The sequence below is a fragment of the Aquarana catesbeiana genome, linkage group LG02, assembly GCF_042186555.1.
Source record: "Aquarana catesbeiana isolate 2022-GZ linkage group LG02, ASM4218655v1, whole genome shotgun sequence".
NCBI classification, from domain to species: Eukaryota; Metazoa; Chordata; class Amphibia; order Anura; family Ranidae; genus Aquarana; species Aquarana catesbeiana.
Window position 1 is genome coordinate 99,429,805 of NC_133325.1, and position 23,615 is coordinate 99,453,419.

General features: G+C 42.4%; 1 protein-coding gene across 3 annotated transcripts in view; it reads left to right on the plus strand.

Annotated features, from left to right (window-relative positions):
- Window positions 1-23,615, plus strand: part of STOML3 (stomatin like 3) — a 73,127-nt gene that overhangs the window by 19,034 nt on the left and 30,478 nt on the right. The window contains exons 1-2 of one of the 3 annotated variants that reach the window (XM_073613280.1): window positions 529-732; window positions 10,563-10,629. In XM_073613280.1, coding sequence (XP_073469381.1) covers window positions 10,569-10,629 — 61 coding nt within the window. In that variant the 5' untranslated portion in view covers window positions 529-732; window positions 10,563-10,568. Of the gene's footprint in view, window positions 1-528; window positions 739-10,562; window positions 10,630-23,615 lie in introns of those variants that run through there. The other 2 variants (XM_073613279.1, XM_073613281.1) reach the window with 2 other exon arrangements.

Below are 23,615 nucleotides of genomic sequence, written 5' to 3' on the forward strand. Positions count from 1 at the left end.
CAATGGGAAGTGGAGAACGGTGTAACAGAGCCTCATCACAGCTATGTAAAATGCTGCTCAGTTGCGAAAAAGCCATGATAGTCAATGATGCCTCACAGCTCTTGCATGGTCTCCTTCACCAATTGTCCCAGAGCCATTAGCTGCCAGCAGCTCTTTTAAAATCAACAGGCATCATATTATAAGGATCACAGGCAGTTCTACTTTCACACATAAAGTTTGACAGCTTACCTGTGAAGAGGCAGATACTGTGCTACTGTATATTTCACATTTACCTCACTAATATTTGAATACTCTAATTACATGTTGTAAGGTTATCTCTGTATTTCCCAGTGAATAACGTGACTGCCATCGACCCCAATGACATGAAAAACCTGAAGTACGGGTTTCAGTACAGTATTATGTAAACATTTCCTTTTTATCATTAGGACCACATTAAGCTAATTCTACATACAGAAGGTTATAGATTAGCCAATTATTATACTGTATTTATCGTGTAATAGTATTGGGCAATGCAGTCATTTCTCTGCCTTGAGCTAGCATTCTGTATAGTTGGTTTATGATGCTATGGTGACTGCAGTCTCTATAGAAATGAATTCCCCTATCTAAGTATGCTAAACAAACTAGAGGGCGGCTTTACTCATGACAGCATGTTAAACCAGAGGCGGTACTACTGTACAACAAGGAAGGAAAATCTGACAGGAACAAGAGAAGTCAGATCTGCTGAGCTAGAAGGTAAAGGTGAGTGCTACACTATATGGGGGAAAATCCTAAAGTGTGGGGTACACGCTATAAGAAAACATTTGTCCGATTTTTCTCGATGTTTCGCAAGAAATTGGAACCGATGAACGAAAATTCTCACGAAAATCCTCATAAGACGAAGGCTTTTTTTTAAATTCTTTATAGTTTCTGATCATGCGCAGTATTTCTTTTCAGATTTTTCTTGTGCGAAAATCATACGAAAACGGTACACATTCAGCCCTGGTTCATATTGGTGCCTTTTGACATGTCTAATCGGCAGGAGTTGTCAGCAATGGCACTGTCCTAATGGGTGCGACACTGCATTTGCAGCGCGGCACTGATTTTCAAAAAGTAGTTTCTGTACTACTTTTTGTGATTTCGGGGTGTAATTTCCATTGACATCTGTATAGAAACCCACACAGATGTCTGTGAATTCGCCACGCTGAAATCGGGACTGACATGCGGGAGTGAAATCGTGTGAGTTCAGCTGAACTCACACAGCTTCATTCCCGCAGCTCAGTGTGAACCAGGGTAAACGAAAATCGTTCGTTCTGTTCCCGTACAAGAAAACTTTTGGAGTTCGTCCCCTCTGGAAATTTCTTACGAAAAATCGGAATCGGCTGTCGAAAGTTGTGTACCCACTATACGGCTGAAATTGTTGGCCCGATTTTCTTATAGTATGTATGACTCTTTGGTATAACTCCACTGAAATATTGCAATCTGCATGTTGTTATTAGTTTTTTTTTTTTTTTCAGTGTTACCCTTTTTTTAATTTATATGTTTGTTTCCCTTTTTTAAATTGATGAAAAAAAACTAACTGAAAAAGTATACATTTTATTAGTACAAGAAACATGGCACTGGTAGTTTTCAGTTCATGGCAAAAGGGGTTTATTTACTAAAGCATTTAAAGCTATTCATGTACCCCTTATGCTTTCATGGATGTGGACCGGTGTGGGCCTTTTACCAAATTTGGTGGACCTGTCCGGTGGCTCAAGCGTTTCTTTCTTATTACTAGATTATTAGGACCGGATATATCGAGGAATCCTTAAATTGCCATTTTGTGCATGAAACCCCCGGGCTTATTCAAAATGCCATTTAAGCTCTTAAAGTGTTACAAAACTGACTACAGTCAAATCAGTCTGTATATGCAGTAAAGCATGCTTGTTATACTCACTGTGGAACCTAAGGGGTTATTCCTCTGAATTATGTAAAAAGGCTGTTTGATCCTGTCTTCTCTGATCCTCCCCTCCTTCCACTGACTCCTAATAAGAAGAAGTTAAGTTGAAAATCACATTTATTGGGCTGAAGGACACTGAAACCTGCGCTGGTTAGTACTTCCAATAGCAGGAATTTGGTCCAGATCAAATGTATGTTCACTGAAAGAGGTTGAAATAGATCAGCAGTACTAGAATGAAAAAAAAATAATCGCACAAAATAGGTGAAAACAGTATTTTCTGGAAAAATAACAAGTGTTCATAATACATAGTGCTTTTGTCAAACTAAATGTCAACACACTTGTGCCAAGTCCTTTTTAAAGCCTGAACGTTGGGGAAAAAGCCTACATGTTGGGGAAATAAGTAGACTGGCTATTAGTCAGTCAGGGCAGAAGAAGCACTGGTTGCTCTGACTCTACAAGTCTCAGCTGACAGATGGGCATTCTCATTCTGGTAGGTGCAACCCCACAAAGAGCCTGGTTGCCTTCCTAAGGTCCTCTTCCTACCTCATTCTCCCCAATGTGCTCCTCCTCCCTCCCACACTGCGCCAACCATCCACACTCATCCCAGTTTAGCCTATGCCCAGCCAGGATACAATGCTGGAACCCAGAAAATACCCATAGAGGGGTGTACCTTCTGTTGTTTATTCTCTATTTTACTCCCCAAGCTTCGAAGCAAAGCTTCCTTGGCTGATGGTACATTCCAAAGACATGCCCCCATCATTGATGGATATCATAGTGCCCAATGTAAAGTACTGTAAAGTTAAGTAGGTGGCCAGGCTGCACCGTGTCATGCTTTTCCATGGTGCAGGTGGGGTGACTGCTAGCACCATAACAACCAATGATGCCATGCGTCTGCCAGGCCACCAGCACCATGAAAACGCTGTGCTTCCTGGCCACCATTGCCGCCCTTTTTTTGTGTACCTCCATATCTCCTGAAATGTACCCCAGTGGGCAACCATTCCTTTAGTAACTCAAATCAACTGTGAATAGTGTAGCCAGCCAGCGATTTTTCTCCAATATCAGGTATGTAATACTGGTATTTTATTTGCAATGCATGTAGGCATTTTTCATTCATGTATACATCCCTCAGCTGGTATAAGGATTTAAAGGTCAAAAATGTCTTACTTTGGTAACAGTTGTCTTTTGAGGCCCCCCCCCCGAGTGCAGCCCACCTGGTCCAAGACTTACCTCTGCCCCTTTCCAGCTATCGGTACTGGGGGGCTTTGCTCAGATACGCATAGTTTTTCTTCAGAAAGCTTTCTCTATGCATCCTTTTCATCCTGCACAAATGATTTGGCCCCATTCATTCCTTTGAGGAGATGGGTCTCTGCTAGACCACTGCAGGCCGCAATGAGTTCAGGTCCCCATAGGACTGAATTGGACTGTGGCACGCATGTGCCGGATAAAGATGTCTCAGCAAGGACGCTTCCTGAAGAAAGACTGTGCAGCTTGAACAGAGTGGCTCAGTAAAAATGACTGGAACAGGGATAGAGGTGAGTATCAGACCAGGTGTGGGGCTGCATCTGGGGAGTGGGGGATAATGAAAGGTAGAGTTGTCATTTCAATTCAATGTCGCTTTGCATCTCATTACATCAGGAAATGTTTTATTGCCACTTTCTCTGGGATAAAATGTAAATTGCAATTATTACTCTGTCAATTACCAAAGTGCTATAATCTTTTTCTGGAATTAGGAAGACATGACCTATGGTAGAAATACATACGGCCCCTTAACCGCTTCAGCCCCGGAAGATTTTACCCCCTTTCTGACCAGAGCACTTTTTGCGCTTCGGCACTGCGTTGCTTTAACTGACAATTGCGCGGTCATGCGACGTTGCACCCAAACAAAATTGATGTCCTTTTTTTTCCACAAATAGAGCTTTCTTTTGGTGGTATTTGATCACCTCTGTGGTTTTTATTTTTTGCACTATAAACAAAAAAAGAGTGTCAATTTTAAAAAAAAAGCAATATTTTTTACTTTTTGCTATAATAAATATCCCCCAAAAATATATAAAAAAACACATTTTTTCCTCAGTTTAGGCTGATATGTATTCTACTAGATATATTTGGTAAATGTATATTAATTGGTCTGCGCAAAAGTTATAGCGTCTACAAAATAGGGGATAGTTTTATGGCATTTTTATTATCAATTTTTTTTTATTAGTAATGGCGATCTGTGATTTTTATCATGACTGTGACATTATGGCGGATACATCGGACACTTTTGACACTATTTTGGGACCATTGTCATTTAGACAGCGATCAGTGCTATAAAAATGCACTGATTACTGTGTAAATGACACTGGCAGGGAAGGGCTTAAACACTAGGGGGCGATCAAGGGGTTTAGTGTGTCCTAGGGAGTGATTCTAACTGTGGGGGGATGGGCTATCACTGACATGACAGCGATCACTGCTCCCGATGACAGGGAACAGTAGATCCCTGTCATGTCACTAGGTAGAACGGGGAAATGCCTTGTTCACATCTCCCCGTTCTGCGGCTCCATGACATGATCGCGGGACACTGGCGGACATCGAGTCCGCGGGACCCGCAGGCACGGTCACGCTGTACGCGGCCCGCTAGCCCTGACAATTAAAGGGAACGTACAGGTACGCCCATTTGCCCACCGCTGCCAATGTGCCGACGTATATTGGCGTGCAGCAGTTGGCAAGTGGTTAAAGACAGACTTTACTCAATTCAGCCCCCTGTTACTTTTGAGATCATTAGAACACACCCCTAAAACTTTATTATCACTACATAAATACTTAGAACATTAAGCTTTAAAGTCTGTCTCTGGCCAATTTTTTTTGATAGTACCCCTTCCCTGTAGAAGTATTTCCAGATTTTTTTCTTTTTGTTTTTTTACTTGCCTTTCTCTAGGAGCTCTGCAATCCCCTGGTTTGCCCTGTGATGTCATCATAGGGGCTATAGAGTTCTTCACTCTGCCAGAACCAAGGGGGTGGGTACATGAAGGTGCCCTGCATCTGGAGGAAGTGATGCATTGCGCCCTTTAGGAAGGGGGATGGGTGGTGTCAATGCTGATAAGCCTCCTCTTCAGCAGATGTCAAGATACCACTGCACAGTGGTTATTACAATTCAATGCAGGCAAAATAGTGTTGTTATTGAAGAAAGAACCTTGGACTTGCAGGATCACAAGATATTTATTCTTTGAAAGAAAGAGCTTTCATTACTGGGACACACCCTCTCTCCTGTCCTTATATCCCCTATTTTTTAATCTGAGGTATGTAGTCATGGGCTTTCTAAATGATTTTGTATACAGCCTATTCCCCTCCAGATCAATGAATCAAATTTAATCTAAACTCTAGTTATAGTTGAGGTAAATATTGCTCTCATTTTAATTTTCCAACTGGGAAGCATTCCCCTCCACTCTACCAGTACATCATCCACATACTACAACCACAGGGAAAATGTGAGAAAACCCTGCTCCCACCAACCTAGATGGATAAAGGTATATGCTGGTGCACACACCATCCCTATTGCCACACCTTGGTTTTGACAATATTTTCCATTAAACAGAAAAAGATATTTGTCAAATTCGATCACACTGACCAAAAAGTCCTTATGTTCCTCTAAATTCTTTCTTTCTAACGTAATTCTACAGGCCACTAAATCCATACTTTGAGGGATGGATGTATATACTGACTCTGCATTCAACCCCAGAAGAATGAACTCTATCTCAATCTCAACATGCTTTAGTTTTTTTTTTCTAAAACCTGCTTTGAATTCTGCATTTAGAGTGTCAGTGTACCTGGTGGTGGGGCCTGATGTGGTGAAGAAGTTGTGCTCTTACACCTCCTGCTCGGTACCCCTGGTAAAGTAACATAAGGCACAAGAGCCTGGAGTGTCACAAGTGCCTGGCGGTTCTTGTAATGACAGCTGCAGATGAGAAGTCTGTATGCACTCAGATGCAGGCTAGACTGTAACGCAGAGCAGCAGGAACAGCAGGCCAACAGGTAACTGGTTGACAGTCAACAGTCACTTGGTGGGCTGGCAGGTCACAGACAGCAGACACCAGGCAGGCTGGCTGGTTGGTTACAGTCAGTAGCCACTTGGCATCCTGGCAGGTCACAGACAGTAGACACTTGGCAGGTCACAGGTAACAAACAGAGCAAGGTCAGGCAAGCCGGGTTGGCAACTAGCAGGTACATCAAGAACAGAGCAGCAGGCAGGAGGGTAGATGGGTTCAGGCTGGAGTTGGCAACGGTAACCAGGCAAACAGAAGGATTAGGCAGAGATGTGGTCAAAAGCCAAGCGAGGGGTCAGTTCAGGCAGAATTCAAGCGTGGTCAGATGGATCAAGATGGCGACAGAAGATCAGACACAGGAACAGCAGAATGCTGTAGAGTAGACCATAAGGCAAAGTCCTAGTGCAGCAGTGATATTTAAATAGCCCACAAGTCACCAATCTAGTGGTTGGCGTGAACGCCGGCATGCACACCTGTGCGTGCATGCGCATTAGCATGAGTTTGGCCAATAGATATTCTTCATCTGCACATAACTATGCACCTGGGGCACATCTTGCCTCTCCTGACAGTCAGCCTATTGATGGTTGTGCTTCTAAAAATAAAAATCTAATCCGCCACATGTCCGCCCCAGAAACAATGGGGCAACCCCACGGATTCTTTGGTTCCTTGTGTGACACATAAGCCACGATCTCTACCATACACATGAAACAACTTCGTAATAACTGATGGTGCTAAATACTGTGCTTACAGGAATTTCACACTTTATATAAAACGTGTGGATCTCTTAGAAGAGGCTGGTGAGTATAGGTTAGGATTAGTCCTCCCCAAATTATTATTAATTATACATAAAAAAAAACTGCCTCATCTCCCCTTTTTCCTTTTACTTACTGTATCCTTCTCCACCTGTGATTACACAAGAAACATGGATACAATGCATACCCCAAAAACTCCATGTAATCCCAAAACACAAGAATAGAAACATTCAAACTGCACACAGCTTGAGAAGATCCTTTTACAACATACCGAACAGTACTTGTTCATGACTAATTACCCAAGGGGATAACCTCCTCTTAGCCTATATGGATATACAATCAATGATGGTGCAGCTGTCCTGCATCTGCCCCTAAAAAATCCTTTCACATAAACTTGTTGATAAATAGTACACTGGGATTCCCCCAAAACTGGATTACAAGTTGCATGTACAGGTGTCATTGAATGCAGCATACCTTATCATGTGGATTTAAACCCATATCCATTCCCTCATAAGCCTTCAATTCATACAATAAATATGTGGCCTACTGTATCCACCAAACCATTCCTCCTCCATGTTCAGTATCAAACATTTGCATTGTTCACATTGCCACAGAGTAACATACACATATAGTTCTCTAAATGTATGGTGTACATCCACACTACCTGTACAACCTTTTCAAGACTTGATATTGTCGATACTATGCACAATTTTTGCTATAGCATGTTAGGTTCCTCTAGCGATTTTGCATTCTGTTTCCTCTCCATAGAATGTAATCTACTGCATACTACTAGCTGAGAAAACAAACGTGCGCTCATAATGAACATAATCTGTGTAAAAAATACATGATTTAAATCCCTGTAAGAAAATCAGAAATGTGCATCAAAAAATATTGATAATTAATAAATGGTAAAAAGCTGTGAAAAAAATATGCTTAAAAAGTGTCATAACATTTCAAAAAAAGTTTTCACAACCCAAATGGATAAGCAACAGTCCTTAGATGAAATACTCCAAGGAGCGAAAGTTCTTATGATGAACAGTAGGAGAGGGAGTCCCATACATAAACAGTTACTTCACAGAAGCAGGAGGAAGCATCCACCTTCCGACCAGTCAGACACTGCACATATATATGGAGAGGGAGGGAAATGAGGATAAGAGCTCTCATATAGTCCCACAGTATTAAAAGGTGGACCCTTACCCTCAATGATGGACCTCCTCTCTGGCGAGGTCTCACATGCAGGCAGACTTTGCCCTCTGCAGGGACTGTGGATGGATGATGTCCGGATCCATCCAGGATGATGTCCGGGGCCCCTTTGAAGACGTTAGATGTAACGAAACTAGTAGGGCGTGGCTACGCATCGTAAGCCATCACTCAGTCCGCCCCATGATTTGCACGGGTGTTTGCTATTTTTATGCCGGCTTTTTTATATTGTATTCACGGAGTTCACTTGTTGTGACTCCATTGTTTTAACTAGCAATAAATTCCAAAACTTTATTACACCATCGGAGCCCCTCTTTTGTTTTTTATCCAACTCCCTTTGGGACAAGTGTGCTTGTCACTCCCTCCCCCCCCAGGTGGACGAGTTGGTAGAAGCCAAGCTGGAGACGCACACTGTATGAGCTGGATCCGGACATCATCCATCCACAGTCCCTGCAGAGGGCAAAGTCTGCCTGCGTGTGAGACCTCGCCAGAGAGGAGGTCCATCATTGAGGGTAAGGGTCCACCTTTTAATACTGTGGGACTATATGAGAGCTCTTATCCTCATTTCCCTCCCTCTCCATATATATGTGCAGTGTCTGACTGGTCGGAAGGTGGATGCTTCCTCCTGCTTCTGTGAAGTAACTGTTTATGTATGGGACTCCCTCTCCTACTGTTCATCATAAGAACTTTCGCTCCTTGGAGTATTTCATCTAAGGACTGTTGCTTATCCATTTGGGTTGTGAAAACTTTTTTGAAATGTTATGACACTTTTTAAGCATATTTTTTTCACAGCTTTTTACCATTTATTATCAATATTTTTTGATGCACATTTCTGATTTTCTTACAGGGATTTAGATCATGTATTTTTTACACAGATTATGTTCATTATGAGCGCACGTTTGTTTTCTCTTTTATTTTTATTGTACACAGGTATTGGTGTTTTATTCGTGCAGCTTTAAGTGTTTATATTATTTTTCAGCGCGTTTTTTTCTTTTATTTATGCTTTTTGGTATACTACTAGCTGAGGTGAGCTTATTGAAATGATCACCCAAGCAGTGACACCCTTTATTTCACTATTACTAAAATTCTGTTTGGGCCGTTGCACATCAACGTGTTTCGCTCTCAACATGAGCTTCCTCAATTTCACTTCAGTGTTCAAAACTTTTGGTTGCAAGGTTGACACTCATAAATCCAGGAACATTTTCTTTGAGGGTATGGTCAAATTCACCTCCACTGGGCCTATCTGAAGTTAATAAATTCCTTTTACTTTTAAACCCTTAAGGGGCGATATGGTAAGAAAAGGTAAAATGTAAAACTACTGGACATATAGCTGCACTGTGACTAGACACTGCAACCTTATACAAAAGTAGGGTCCACAATGCATTAAAGATTCCAATGTACTGTATATATGACAAATTTATTGTAGCTCAAAAGTGCCAAGGACCTTTTTTTTTTTTTTTCAATAAACAGTTGTAGTAATACACTTGCTGCAATCTTAAAGTAGCCATAGATGGGGAAATCTCCACTGCCGATTATTCTTTTTAGGCAGTTGTGTCACTCACAGGTGCCTGAATGCCTGAACAGATTGACTGCATTTAAAAATCCATTAGTGGTGGGGGGTGGGACAAACCGTGCCTTTTATAACAAGCCTTCACTGACCTCTATAGCTGCAGACACTGTGGAGCAATTCATACTCAAATTTCAAAAGAAAACATTGTTAAAGTTAGGTGTTAACACTCTGTTCTCCACATATTCATGTGCCCCTACTCTGTGTTTACATTAGAGTTTAGATGGCTGCCAGGCTGCCAAATCACTACTAGGAGGAGGAGGAGCAGCAGAATGAGTTGAGCTGCTGAAAATGAAAGCGAAAGTGCTTTTTAACTGTAAACTCAAGGATGTACTACTCCATAGTGCCTCAGTGATCAGTGTATTAAAACGTATACAGTGGTTGTTAAACATGTACCTAAAGTGTTACTAAACCCAGGACCCTGCATTCACTATATCTGGTCTCCCAGAGTACACAGAACATGGAAATGCAATTATTTTAGTAAATATAAACTGCTTAATACCTATTCTCATCAGCAGTATATAGCAGTCTTGTGACTTCTATAAGTGTCTGGTTAAAGCTTATAGGAAGAGTTTTCATTCTGCACTGACTGTCCTATCAGGATGCAGGACTCTTGACCCTTGATCTGTATTATCAGGAAATATATTGGGGACAGTGGAAGGAGGAGAGGATCAGAGAGACAGGGTCAAACTGCCTTTTTACAAAATGCGCATGATTAACCCCTTAGGTTCCACAGTGAGCATAACAAGCATGCTTTACTGCATATACAGACTGATTTTACTGTTTAAATGTCTATGTACATAGAAGAGCCGGCACCACCGGAAATTCAGTCTTCAATTTTATTGTTGTCGTATGACCATGATAAAAAGAGCATGCAAGCGTGTTTCAGCACGCAGGCCGTGTTCACGGCACATTCAAATTAAATGTCTATAGCTTGGTCACTATTCTACTTGTATCTCCACAGGGTGAAGCTCACAAGCACTGTCAATATAACTGCTTTGTATGTGATATATGTGCACTGATGTTCTGTCACATAACATATGTGGGCATTACCATACGAGAGGTTTTATAATGTCAAACAGTACGTAATTAATTCTCATCCAAAACAGGTAACCATGGACCTGAACATTGATACTCAGGTTCCTTCACAAAAGAGAGAATCAAAACAACTGGTTGGTAAGTACTCCATACTAACAGAGCAAAACTCCACATATTATTATTTGTCAGTCAATATCCAGTGCTTACATTTTCCATAATAACTTCACTGAAAGATTCTTGGCATTTTCATTGGTCCTTCTACCTCTGTTTCACATGGTATCTCTCAGGTCATGCTTCATCTGTGTTACATACCTGGTTGAGGCCGAGTTGACGAGAGGGCTTTCCTTACACCTCTTGTCTTGTTTCCTTGGGGATGGTGCCAGGGTATAACAGGGCACAGAGTGGCATGGGTGCCTGTAGAAAATACAGGCCAGGAGATCTGATAGCAGATGTAAAGCTGAAGATAGAGCAGCAGGGAAGCGGATTGCTAGCAGATGCAGGATCTCGGGTGCATGGTCAGACAGGCAGGAGTCGGCAACAATCGACGGGAGTGCAGAATCGGGAACCAAGAGCAGAGTCAAAGCCAGGCCAAGGTCAGTATGAAGCAGGCGAAGAAGGTACCAGAACAACAGGCAGAAAGCAAGGTCGGGGTCACAAGCTGGAGTCAGCATCAGGGGTTCGGGAACAAGCAGAATCAACAAGCCGGGTCTGGATACAGAAGTAAATGTGATCAGGTCACAGGCAGAAGGAGCTGACAACCACTCGGCGATGATCCAAAGTCCTGTATGGCTTTAAATAGGCCTCTGGGCACCAAAGTCCAGCAAACATGAGCGCTCACGCACATGAGCACGTACAGCATGCATGTGCTCGTGTAGATGTGCGCAGGGTCCTAGTTCTATGCACTGTTCTGCGAGCATGCGCATTCCTTTGAGCACAGGCTTGAGCATGAGTTTGAGCACAGTTTTCAGTTTTCTTGAGCACAGTTTTCTGTCTTGCTATAAATTGACATTTAAAGGGGTTATAAACCCTTGTGTTTTTTCACCTTAATGCATCCTGGGCAGTGACCGGCTCCCCAGCCCCCCCTGTTTTACTTACCTGAGCCCCGTATTTCTGTCGGCGGATACGTGCTCTCCCTCTCTCCTCGGGGCCCCGGCTCTTGATTGGATAGATTGATAGCAGCGCAGCAATTGGCTCCCGCTGCTGTCAATCAAATCCAATGACGTGAGCACCGGGGGGCGGGGCCGAGTCCGGCATTCGTGTCTATGGATGCAAATGCTGGACTCGGGAGTGCGCCCGCAAGGTAACCCCCCGGGAGATCGCTTCTCCTAGGGGATTATCTGATGTGGGGAGGAGCCGCAATAGCCACCGGGGGACACCAGGAAACGAGCTTCGGGGCCACACTGTGCAAAACGAGCTTCACAGTGGAGGTAAGTATGATATGTTTGTTATAAAAAAAAACAAAAAAACGAGCCTTTACAATCACTTTAATCTTACCATTTAATGCTTCTTCTACTGTTAAGTGTGTACATTCTAAGTCACAATTAAAGAGACCCTATCACTTTTCCTAATTAGATACCTGGCCTCCCCAGGCCTCTACATTTACTCTGCCACACCTGCTCAGCTGCTGCTGGAGTTTAGATGGAGATGACCTCATGCTCCCAGTATTCTGGACTCAGAATGAGGGCAGCTCAGGCCTCAGCAATATCACATGGGGAAGGTCATGTGCTCCCCAATACCTGCAATCACTTCATTAGCAAGCGATTGGCAGTGCAGGAAAGCAGAGTGGGAGCATTGTTTGGTAAGCATAACTGCCTGGGGGGTATGAATGAATGAATGAATGATTTGTATAGCGCTGCAGTTGCGAACTGAATCGCCTCAAGGCGCTGGATCCGTCCTGTGTTGTCAAGCTTCTTAGAAGAGGTAGGTCTTGAGTTTCTTTCTGAAGGCCTGATGGTTTTCTTCCATGCGAATGTGAGTAGGTAGGGCGTTCCATAGCCGTGGTCCTTGGACTGCGAATCTTCGTTCTCCCTTTGTTTTGTAGCGGGTTTTTGGAATAAGGAGGAGGTTCTGGTTAGAAGATCGAAGACTGCGATTGGGTGTGTAGCATTTTATTGAGGAGCGTTTCCGTGTATACATTTGTGGGTGAGGCAGAGGGTCTTGGAAGTGATCCGATTCTTTACGGTTAGCCAATATAGGCTCCTCAGGGAAGGGGAGATGGATTCCCAGGTTTTTTTTCCCTGTTAACAGTCTTGCCGCCGTGTTTTGGATGAGTTGTAAGCGCGCAAGCTGATATTGGGGTAGTCCTATGTAGAGGGAGTTTGCGTAGTCGAGTCTTGAATTGATGATTGTTCCAACTACTGCTGCTTTGTCCTCTTCTGGCATGAATGGGATGAGTCTACGTAGCAGGAGATGGTGAGATCCGCTGACTACTGATCCTATTTGTGCATCCATTGACATTTCTGAGTCAAAAATGACACCGAGACTCTTGGCTTTGGTGCTTGGCGAGATGGTCTTAGTTTTGGAATTTTGGTTTCCGTGTAGGAGAAGAAGCTCTGTTTTTGATCCGTTGAGTTTGAGAGAGCTAGTAGTCATCCAGTCGTCTATCAGAGTGAGGCATTTTTCTAGTTGCTGAAGATGGTCTTTTTCTCCGGTGATGCGGAGGTAGAGTTGGGTATCATCAGCGTATGAGTGGAAGCAGAGGTCCGATTTTCTGATGATTTTGAGGAGTGGGCGGATGTAGATGTTGAAGAGCATTGGTGACAAGGGTGAACCTAGAGGGACTCCACAAGAGATTGCGCGGGTTTCAGAGTAGAATTCTCCTAGTTTCACTGTCTGAGAGCGATTCCCTAAGAAGGATGCAAACCATTGTAGATCTGAACCGACTCCTGCTACTTCTGTGAGGCGGATGAGTAGAGTATTGTGGTCCACTGTATCGAGCGCTGCACTGAGGTCCAACAGTACCAGGAGACATGATTCTCTATCATCAGCTGCTTCGAGGGCGTTGTCGCATATTTTGAGGAGGAGTGCCGTTTCTGTCCCATGGCCTGGGCGGAAGCCTGATTGCAGAGGATCCAGGAGATTGTGTGTGTCCAGGTGGTGTTGTAGCTGTTGTACTACTGCTTTCTCCATATTCTTGGAGATGGTGTTGAGGCTTGTTATCGGTCTACGATGGTTAGGGTCCTTAGGGTCGAGGTTGGGTTTCTTTAAGAGGGGTTTGACAATGCCATGTTTGAGGGCAGTTGGGACAGTCCTTTCTTTGAATGACTGGTTTATGAGGTGTGTTATAGTAGGAGCCAAGATGTCGGAACATTCTTTCAGGAGTTTTGTGGGAATGATGTCGTTTGGTGATGTGCTGCCATAAATATATCCCCTATTGTTTAGACACTATAACTTTTGTGCAAACCAATCAATATAAGCTTATTGCTATTTTTTTTACCAAAAATATGTAGAAGAATACATATTGGCCTAAACTGAATTTTTTAGCTATTTAATAAAGCAAAAAGTAAAAAATATTGTTTTTTTTTTTTTTCAAAATTGTCGGTCTTTGTTTTTGTTTAAAGCGCAAAAAAATAGAAAACCGCAGAGGTAATCAAATACCACCAAAAGGAAGCTCTATTTGTGGGAAAAAAAAGTATGTCAATTTTGATTGTGTACAGTGTCGCACGACCGCGCAATTGTCAGTTAAAGAGACGCAGTGCCGTATCGCAAAAAATGGCCTGGTCATTGAGGGGGTAAATCCTTACCGGGCTGAAGTGGTTAAATAAAGCTGTCATATTACACACAACACAAACACATATACACAATGGGCCAGAAGCAATATATGAGAAGTATGTAGCATTTCTGGCAGTTCAAGTTTTAACTAATTTGTAAAGTTTCTGTCATGCAGAACTTTGGTCCACTATTAAAGCATGTCCAGAATGAGAGCCAGAGTAGTAAAGCGCTGACAGAGGGTTTTTAGCTTATTTATGTATTACAGGTACTTGTATAGCGCTGACAATTTACGCACTGCTTTAGATATATATTGTACATTGACATCAGTCCCTGCCCTCAAGCAGCTTACAATCTAAGCTCAATAACTAACATTCATACCTTCACAAAATAGGGACAATTTAGACGGGAACCAATTAACCTACCAGCATGTCTTTTGAGTGTGGGAGAAAACAGGAATTCCCCCGAGGAAACCCATGCTTAAAGAGGGAGTCCCGCGAAAAAAAAAATGTAAATGTCAGCAGCTACAAATACTGCAGCTGCTGACTTTTAAAATAAGGACACTCACCTTTCTCAGGGTCCAGTGATGTCGGCACCCGTGGCCGAACCGTCGCTCGGCTCTCGGGTGCTGCCGCCGCCATCTTCTGTAAAGGAATCAGGAAATGAAGCCTTGCGGCTTCACCTCCCAGTTCCCTACTGCGCATGCGCAAGTTGCGCTGCGCAATCAGAACGGTCCCTGCTGTCTCTGGAACCCGTGTGTGTCCCAGCAGACAGCGCAGGGGGACGGGAAGTGAGTCTATGCCCGGAAGTGGGTGCAAATACCTGTATTAGACAGGTATCTGCACCCCCCTGAAAGGTGCCAAATGTGATACCGGAGGGGGGGAGGGTTCCAAAAAGCGGAGATTCAACTTTTGTGTGAACCTCCACTTTAACCATTTACAAGTCATATTTAGAAATTATTTTATTACTTCTTTTAAAAAGAAATGTGAACATATAATGCAAAACATAATGTTTCCAACAATTATTGTATGTTTTACATCATCTAACCATAGAAGGATGATGGCAGAAAAAAGACCAAGTGGTCCATCGAGTCTGCCCCATTTTTTATTTTTTTTTAAAATTTATATATGTTTTTAGTTTAGGTTTTTGTTTTTTGTTAACTTTTTTGTCTGAGCATAGATCTATGCTTGTCCAAAGCAAGTTTGAATCCACTTACTGTTGACTGACTCACTACCTCTGCTGGAAGTCTATTCCAAGCATCAACTACTCTTGGTAAAATAGCACCTTTTAAGATTAATTTTAAACTTACCTGCTGCTAGTTTGAGGTCATCTGACATTCATGTGTCAGTTACCTTTGTAATTGATTTTAAAGGAGAAGTACAGCCAAATCCATTTTCAGCTGACATCACGGAGCCGGTCATGGCTGGGGAAAGATCACGACCATATGGTTGGAATCCACCCAGGAGCCTGGACCAGAACCTGGCTCAGCCTCTCAGCAAGCTCCAGTGAGCAGAGAGTTGCTGACTGACAGTCACCAGCATTCTGTTCACGGAGCATTAGGAACTGAGCAATCGGCAGTGTTTGATCACTCAGTTCTCACCCCTAGAGACGTCCGGGAACAGATGCAGCATCGCATCGATGCTGCATCTACCTAGGTAAGTATGTTTTTTTAAAAGGACCCAAACCCATACTTCTCTTTTAAAGTGACACTAAACTCTGGTTTAATGAATTTCTATTCAAAGTATGTATTCTTAATTATGGCTCTCAGCCTCCTCCAAATCTCCCAACTCTTTTTTTTAGCTGCTGTGATCCAACTTCTCCATGGTACTACTGTATGTAGGAACATAGCCACCCTCTCTTGCTCACTCCTGAGATGGACTAGGGACTACAGGATATCGTGTATTGTCACAATAATCATCTACCTCATTCTCCTGGACTTACACAAAAGAGAAACATTTGGACTACTTGTGCCAGGGAGAGCTCACTAAATGCGGTGTCTGTATGAACATTCTGTACACAACTGTAGACAAATCTTCATGGAAAAAAAATTGAAATACTGGATAATAAAGTGCCTTGAAAAAGTATTTATACCCCTTGAAATTTTCAAACCAAACATACATGTATTTTATTGGGATTGTATGTGATAGACCAACACAAAGCGGCACATCGTTGTGAAGTGGAAGGAAAATGATAAATGGTTTTCAAAATGTTTTACAAATATGTGAAAAGTGTGGCATGCTTTTGTATTCAGCCCCCCTGAGTCAATACTTTGTAGAACCACCTTTCACTGTAATTACAGCTGCAAGTCTTTTTGAGGATGTCTCTACCAGCTTTGCACATCTAGAGAGTGACATTTTTGCCCATTCTTCTTTGCAAAAAGGATTAAGCTTTGTCAGATTGCGGTGGGGATTGTGCGTTCAGGGTGATGTGTAGTGTTAGTTTTCCGCCACACATAGGGGTTGATTTACTAAAGGCCAATAGACTGTGCACCTTGCAAAGTGCAATTGCACTCTGCAAGGGCAGTTGCTCCAGAGCTTAGTAAATGAGGTAAAGCTTCACTTTGCAAAGAATACCCAATCACGTGCAAGGAAAATAAAAAAAAAATACATTTTTGATTGCACTTGATTGGTTGATGAAAGTCAGCAGAGCTTCTGCTCATTTACTAAGCTCTGGCGCAACTGCTCTTACAGTATGCAACTGCACTTTGCAAAGTGCACAGTATTTTTGCCTTTAGTAAATCAACCCCATAGTGTTTTGCTTTTAGGCCAAAAAGTTAAATTTAGGTCTTATCTGACCAGACCACCTTCTTCCACATGTTTGCTGTGTCCACCACATGGCTTCTCGCAAATTGCAAAACAGGACTTCTTATGGCTTTCTTTCAACAATTGCTTTCTTCTTGCCACTCTTCCATAAAGGTCAGATTTGTGGGGTGCACGACTAATAGTTGTCCTGTGGACAGATTCTCCCACCTGAGCTGTGGACCTCTGCAGCTCCTCCAGAGTTACCATGGGCCTCTTGGCTGCTTCTCTGATTAATGCTTTCCTTGCCTGGCCTGTCAGTTTAGGTGGATGGCCATGTCTTGGTAGGTTTTCAGTTGTGCCATACTCTTTCCATTTTCGGATGATGGATTGAACAGTGCTCTGTGAGATGTTCAAAGCTTGGGATATTTTTTTTTATAACCTAACCCTGCTTTAAACTTCTCCACAACTTTATCCCTGACCTGTCTGGTGTGTTCCTTGGCCTTCATGATACTGTTTGTTCACTAAGGTTCTCTAACAAACCTCTGAGGGCTTCACAGAACAGCTGTAATTATACTGAGATTAAACTACACACAGGTGGACTCTATTTACTAATTAGGTGACTTCTGATGGCAATAGGTTCCACTAGATTTTAGTTAGGGGTATCGGAGTAAAGGGGGATGAATACAAATGCACGCCACACTTTTCAGATATTTATTTGTAAAAAATTTATAAAACCATTTATAATTTTCCTTCCACTTCACAATTATGTGCCACTTTGTGTTGGTCTATCAAATAAAATCCCAATAAAATTAATTTACATTTTTTTGGTTGTAACATGACAAAATGTGGAAAAATTCAAGGGGTATGAATACATTTTCAAGGCACTGTATATACAGTAAAACCATGGTTGCACTAAACGTTGCCTCCCATTAAAATGCCCAAAAATAAAATAAATAATGGGTATTATTAGCTAGTCAAGCATGTCCTAGGATATTCAAATCTAGTTATCTAAATAGAAACCTGAGATCTTTTGTCAATTTACATTTTGTTGTGATAGTAATCAGCATAGCGGACCTGTTTGTGTAGCCAAGTCATTATCTTCCAGTTGCTTCATGGTGACTGTGTGTCACTTCTAACCTTTACATTGCAGAGTAAACTGCACCTATACCATATGTTCCAGTTCACCATCATACAGTATTGACAGGTAAACTAGGCTCACTTCTACCCATTGTAGCAGATTTGGAAAATATCCCTTTTTAAATAGATTTCAAGAGTTCACCAGTGCACAAGTGCCTCCCAGAGTCTCCCAAGCAGCTGAACAGACCACCAACCCCTGGCGTACTCAGATTAAAAATGCAAGAGAATGTCCATGTCAGTATTATCCTGCAGATGGCTTTCCAAGCCTCTTACCAGATTTCCAATTGACATCTGCAAAATGGGTCCCATAAAGTGTCAAAATCACCAACTGTGTGTCTTCTCCTTTATTCACCTTTGCTTCCCAAACATCTTCAACTCTTCACATGTGAAACCAGTGGCGGTGCGTCCATAAGGGAGCACGGGCACTGCCCCCTCTCTCCAGCCACCCCCTCTATGGCCAATGGATAGATTCATGCATTGCATGAATCTATCCATGGCCGCTGCTGCCACCGCCTATTCAGGTGCCCGACCCCTTTTCAGTGTGTTTTTGAAGCACCTGATTAGAGCCATAGGCTCTAATAGGCGTCAAAAAAGGTGACCTGTGAGTGCCATACTTGGCACTCGCAGTTCACCCAGATGTGTTAGAACAGCGAATAAATATTCGCTGTCCTAACACTGAACCGCCTCTCTGCCAATCAGGTGCTCGGGTCTGTTACCCGTCACCTGATTGGCTGAAACGACAGGCGCTATGATTGGACGTCTGATGGGAGGAGAGGACGGGAAGAGACACATGAAGACACCGCTCGGAGGACATTCCTCACCGCTGTCACCCACTGCCCCACCGAGACAGGGTATGTGCCGGGCAGACAGTAAGCGGGCGGGGGGGTCACAGTGGCGGCATTGGATGGCACAGTGGCAGCATGCGATGGGCAGAGTGGCAGCATTCGATGGGCACAGTGGCTGCGCTTGATGGGCACAGTGGCTGCGTTTGATGGGCACAGTGGCAGCGTTTGATGGCACAGTGGCAGCGTTTGATGGCACAGTGGCAGCGTTTGATGGCACAGTGGCAGCGTTTATGGCACAGTGGCAGCGTTTGATGGGCACAGTAGCAGCATTTGATGGCACAGTGGCAGCCTTTAAAGGGCACAGTGGCTGCAATTAATGGGAACAGTGGCTGCGTTTGATGGGCACAGTGGCAGCGTTTGATGGCACAGTGGCAGCGTTTGATGGCACAGTGGCAGCGTTTGATGGCACAGTGGCAGCGTTTGATGGGCACAGTAGCAGCATTTGATGGCACAGTGGCAGCCTTTAAAGGGCACAGTGGCTGCAATTAATGGGAACAGTGGCTGCGTTTGATGGGCACAGTGGCTGCGTTTGATGGTACAGTGACTGCGTTTGATGGCACAGTGGCTGCGTTTGATGGTACAGTGACTGCGTTTGATGGCACAGTGGCTGCAATTGACGTTTTTTTTCAGTATTTTTCAGTTTGTTTGCGCCCCCCCAAAAAAATTTTGAGCACCAGCCGCCACTGTGTGAAACCCAAAAGAAACTCATATAGTATATACAGTATAATATAAAATACAACACTATATGAGTTTCTTTGGGGTTTCACCTCTAATACGTTGAAGATATTTGGGAAGCAAAGGTGAATAAGGGAAAAAACACATAGTTGTGGATTTTGACAGTTTTTTGGACCCATTTGGCATAAGAGGATTGGAAATCTCATAAGAGGCGTGGAAAGTTATCTGCAAAATAAGACTCAACTTTTATAATTGTTCCTGAAGCAATGGACATTCTGTTGAGTCTTAAATGAAACTTTTCAATAAGTGGAGATAGTGTTGAATCAGTGGTAGATGGATGTATGCTTAAATTAAAGGAGAACTTCACTTGGAACCAGAATTTAGATTCATTTTTTTGGAATGGCTAAAGTTATAACATAGTCCCCAAGGGTAATAAGGATTAGAAGAAAAAGTAATGAAAAACTATCTGTATTAGTATGTAATCCAATGAAGTGTACCTCCAAACACCAAGACCCCAATAACCTATAAAAATATCTTTTGCGTTAACATTAATAACCTTATTAAGCTGGTATGTAAAAACCAGACTACAGATGAAGATGTACATGCATTGCTTTTGTAACGACTCTATAAAAATCTTCCCTCCTGGGGTTTACTTGATTTTAACTAAAGAGTATATTTAGCCAGAACTTCGACTTTGATTATAATCTTTGCTTACTCCATTCAAAACTAAAAAAAAAAAGTTTTGCCTATAAGTAGACTTTAATTCTAAATTAAAATATATAAATTATTTTTAAGATTTTGCTCACACATAAGAAGTCCCCTATCCATTCTGACAAATAAAGTAATAAAGGGTTTCTATACGAGGAAATCTGATTCAATTAGACTCAGACACTGGGGTTGATTTACTAAAGGCAAATAGGCTGTTCACTTTGTAAGGGAATTTGCCCCAGAGCTTAGTGAATGTGTCGCAGTTTTACTTTGCAAAGAATACCCAATCACATGCAAGGAAAATAAAAAGAAAACAGCATTTAGCATTGTTCTCTTCAAGTGGGTTTTGCATTTACATTTTACAAGTCTATGGGTATGATTAACCTGCTTAAAGGAAGTCAAATGCACCTGTCGGTTAACTCTAAATGATCTCAGAAGCAGGTCAAACCGATGACATCATCACAAACCCCTAGGACAAAGAACCTGCCTTACTAGGATTGTTGTCATTCCAGGGTTCCAATGAAGGCTTGTGGCAAAGAAGAGCTTTTGGCTTTCTATGTGTTTTGTTACTAATCCCCCATGTCTTCAAAATGTTTTAGTTTAAAAAAGTAGATTGTTCTATTGTATGGTGAAATAGTTAAATATGATGTAATTGGCTCATTAAAGCTATACTAAAGGCAAAAATAAAAAATGTTATACATGATACAGTCTGTCATTAGCATTTATGAAGCAGTCTTTGTTTTTCTGATTCCCCTCTATAACTGTAAAGTTTTTTACATGTTGTTCTTGCTGTTATTTTTCAACTTACTTCAACAAACTGAACTATCCAGCAAAAGTAGCAGTTAAAGAAGTTAGAGAAACCATTTAAAATGGCAATGAACACAAAAAATGAAATAAATTGCAAACAGGGAGACCAATTATCAAAGACGAGGCATGCAATTTCTCTTCTGTAATAAAATAAACCTACCTGCCTGTTGGCAATCCTCTGCAGAATGTGCACGGAGCTGCTCATGCATAGCTTCATTTATGGTTCCGGCACTTCTGCCAATCAAGATGCCGAAAACCTGCACCCAGAAAAAGCTGGGGAAAAGATCCCGGTAGGAGACCTCACGGGCGTCAGACCATTTGAGCATAGATGAGTATTTGAATCTTTATTTCTACTTTAAAGCGGAGCTAACGTCCGCAATGTTTACTATAGCTCCAACAGTCTGAAGCCCGCAAAGTCCCTTGCCAGTGCTGTCAACTTCCCACAAACTTCTTCAGGGTGCCTGTCTTCGACCAGCCTGATAGGACAGCGCTGGATGACATAACGTCTGTGAGTCCCCAAATGATACTGCTGTCTAATGCCCCGTACACACGATAGGATTTTTCGATGGAAAATGTTCGATGGGAGCTTGTTGTTGGAAATTCCAACCTTGTGTAGGCTCCATCGGACATTTTCCATTGGAATTTCCAACACACAAAATTTGAGATCTGGCTCCCAAATTTTCTGGCAACAAAATCCGTTGTCATAAATTCTGATTGTGTGTACACAATTCCAACGCACAAAATTCCACAAATGCTCGGAAACAATCAGAGGAGCCGCACTGGCTATTGAACTTCATTTTTCTCGGCTCGTCGTACGTGTTGTACGTCACCGTGTTCTTGACGTTCAGAATTTCCATCAAGATGTGTGTGACCGTGTGTATGCAAGACAAGTTTGAGCCAACATCCGTCGGAAAAAAAACATGGATTTTGTTGTCGGAAAATCCTATCGTGTGTACAGGGCATAAGAGTGATCCAATCTCCCTCCATAGATAGTGGAGCCACCCTAAGACAAGAAGTGTGTTAGTGGTAAAAAAAGAAAACATTGTATTTTTGTCTCCCAAACCACAAGCACACTGTCCATATTAGAGATGGAAAAGCCCATTTGCGCAAATCAAAACTCACATAAGGGTGTCCATTTAGAAAACTGAGTTAAATCGCATTAGTGACTATCATGACTTTTCTGCACTGTGCAGTAGTTTATGTAGCTTTGATGAGGATTATAGATGCTGTTTTCTACTTCTTATCATAGCTCGGTGAGAAGCAGCCAGTGGCTGTAAACCAAACCGTTCTGTATCTCCATAATTTATAGCAGGGAAAGGGGAGGGAAATGTCCACAATGTCAGGAGGAAATACAAGAATTATGTTCTCTGTGTCTCCTGTCACTGCTTGGCAGACCCAGTAGAGGTTAGAGAAAGTTATACATACATATGCGTGTGTGTATATAATATATATATATATATATATATATATATATATATATATATATATAGTATACTTCCTGGCCTTCGCATGTCAGCCTACCATAATTCAGCTCCACCCCCTCTGACCCCTCCAGGACAACTTCTAATTAGACTATAAAGTGTGGCTGTACACCCCTAGCGAGTGTTCATTTTTTGCCCTTGCTCCAGACACCTCAAATGTTTTGCTTTATTTTTAAGCTTTACCCATCCAATACCTCATAACGGCGGAAGATTTAATCGCTGTAGTCAGGATTACAGCATGGGTGATGGCTTACAGCATGAAGAGCTTTGTGGTTAAAGCATGGGTCTGCAGACAACGCCTCTTTACACAGTATTATTCTGTTTGATGGAAAGTTTTAATTTACCAAGACTTTGGAGCTTGGCATTTAGCATATTTCTGGTGGTAAATTTGACCTGATCCCACTAGAGAGAAGGTGGCAACATCAGCTTATTCATCAATGCAGAAAATCCAAAGGTAACTTCAATGAGGCTAGTTCATACAGACCAGGTAATCCAGGCAATAGAAGAACGTCAACTCATCATTTCTCAAAAAGAGCTGAGTCCAAGTCCAACCAGGGGGTGAAGTTGACCGACAAGGTCTTGTATAGGTATGCCCGTCCAGGCCCCTACAGTAGGAGCACAGTTGGCTCTTTTCAGATTGGCTTGGGTGGAGGAGATGGAGGATGCCTGGATTCTGGACATTATCCAAAGAGGCTATCGTTTGCAAGAAAATCTCCTCAAAAGAAATTCGTATTCGCAACTCGTATGCCTGCATCTCCAGAGATATTGATGTGTTTGCGAGCATATAGAAGGGAATTGTTGACAGCTCACACTTTTCCTCTAGTGTCAAGGCAGGAATGGGGTGAAGGTGTATACTCCCATTTGTTTCTTGTCACCAAATCTTCGCTGGTTTCAGACCAGTCCTTGATCTGAAATATGTAAACTCCTTGGGGTGAAGGTGTATACTCCCTTTTGTTTCTTGTCACCAAATCTTCGGGGGCTTCAGACCAGTCCTTGATCTGAAATATGTAAACTCCTTTATG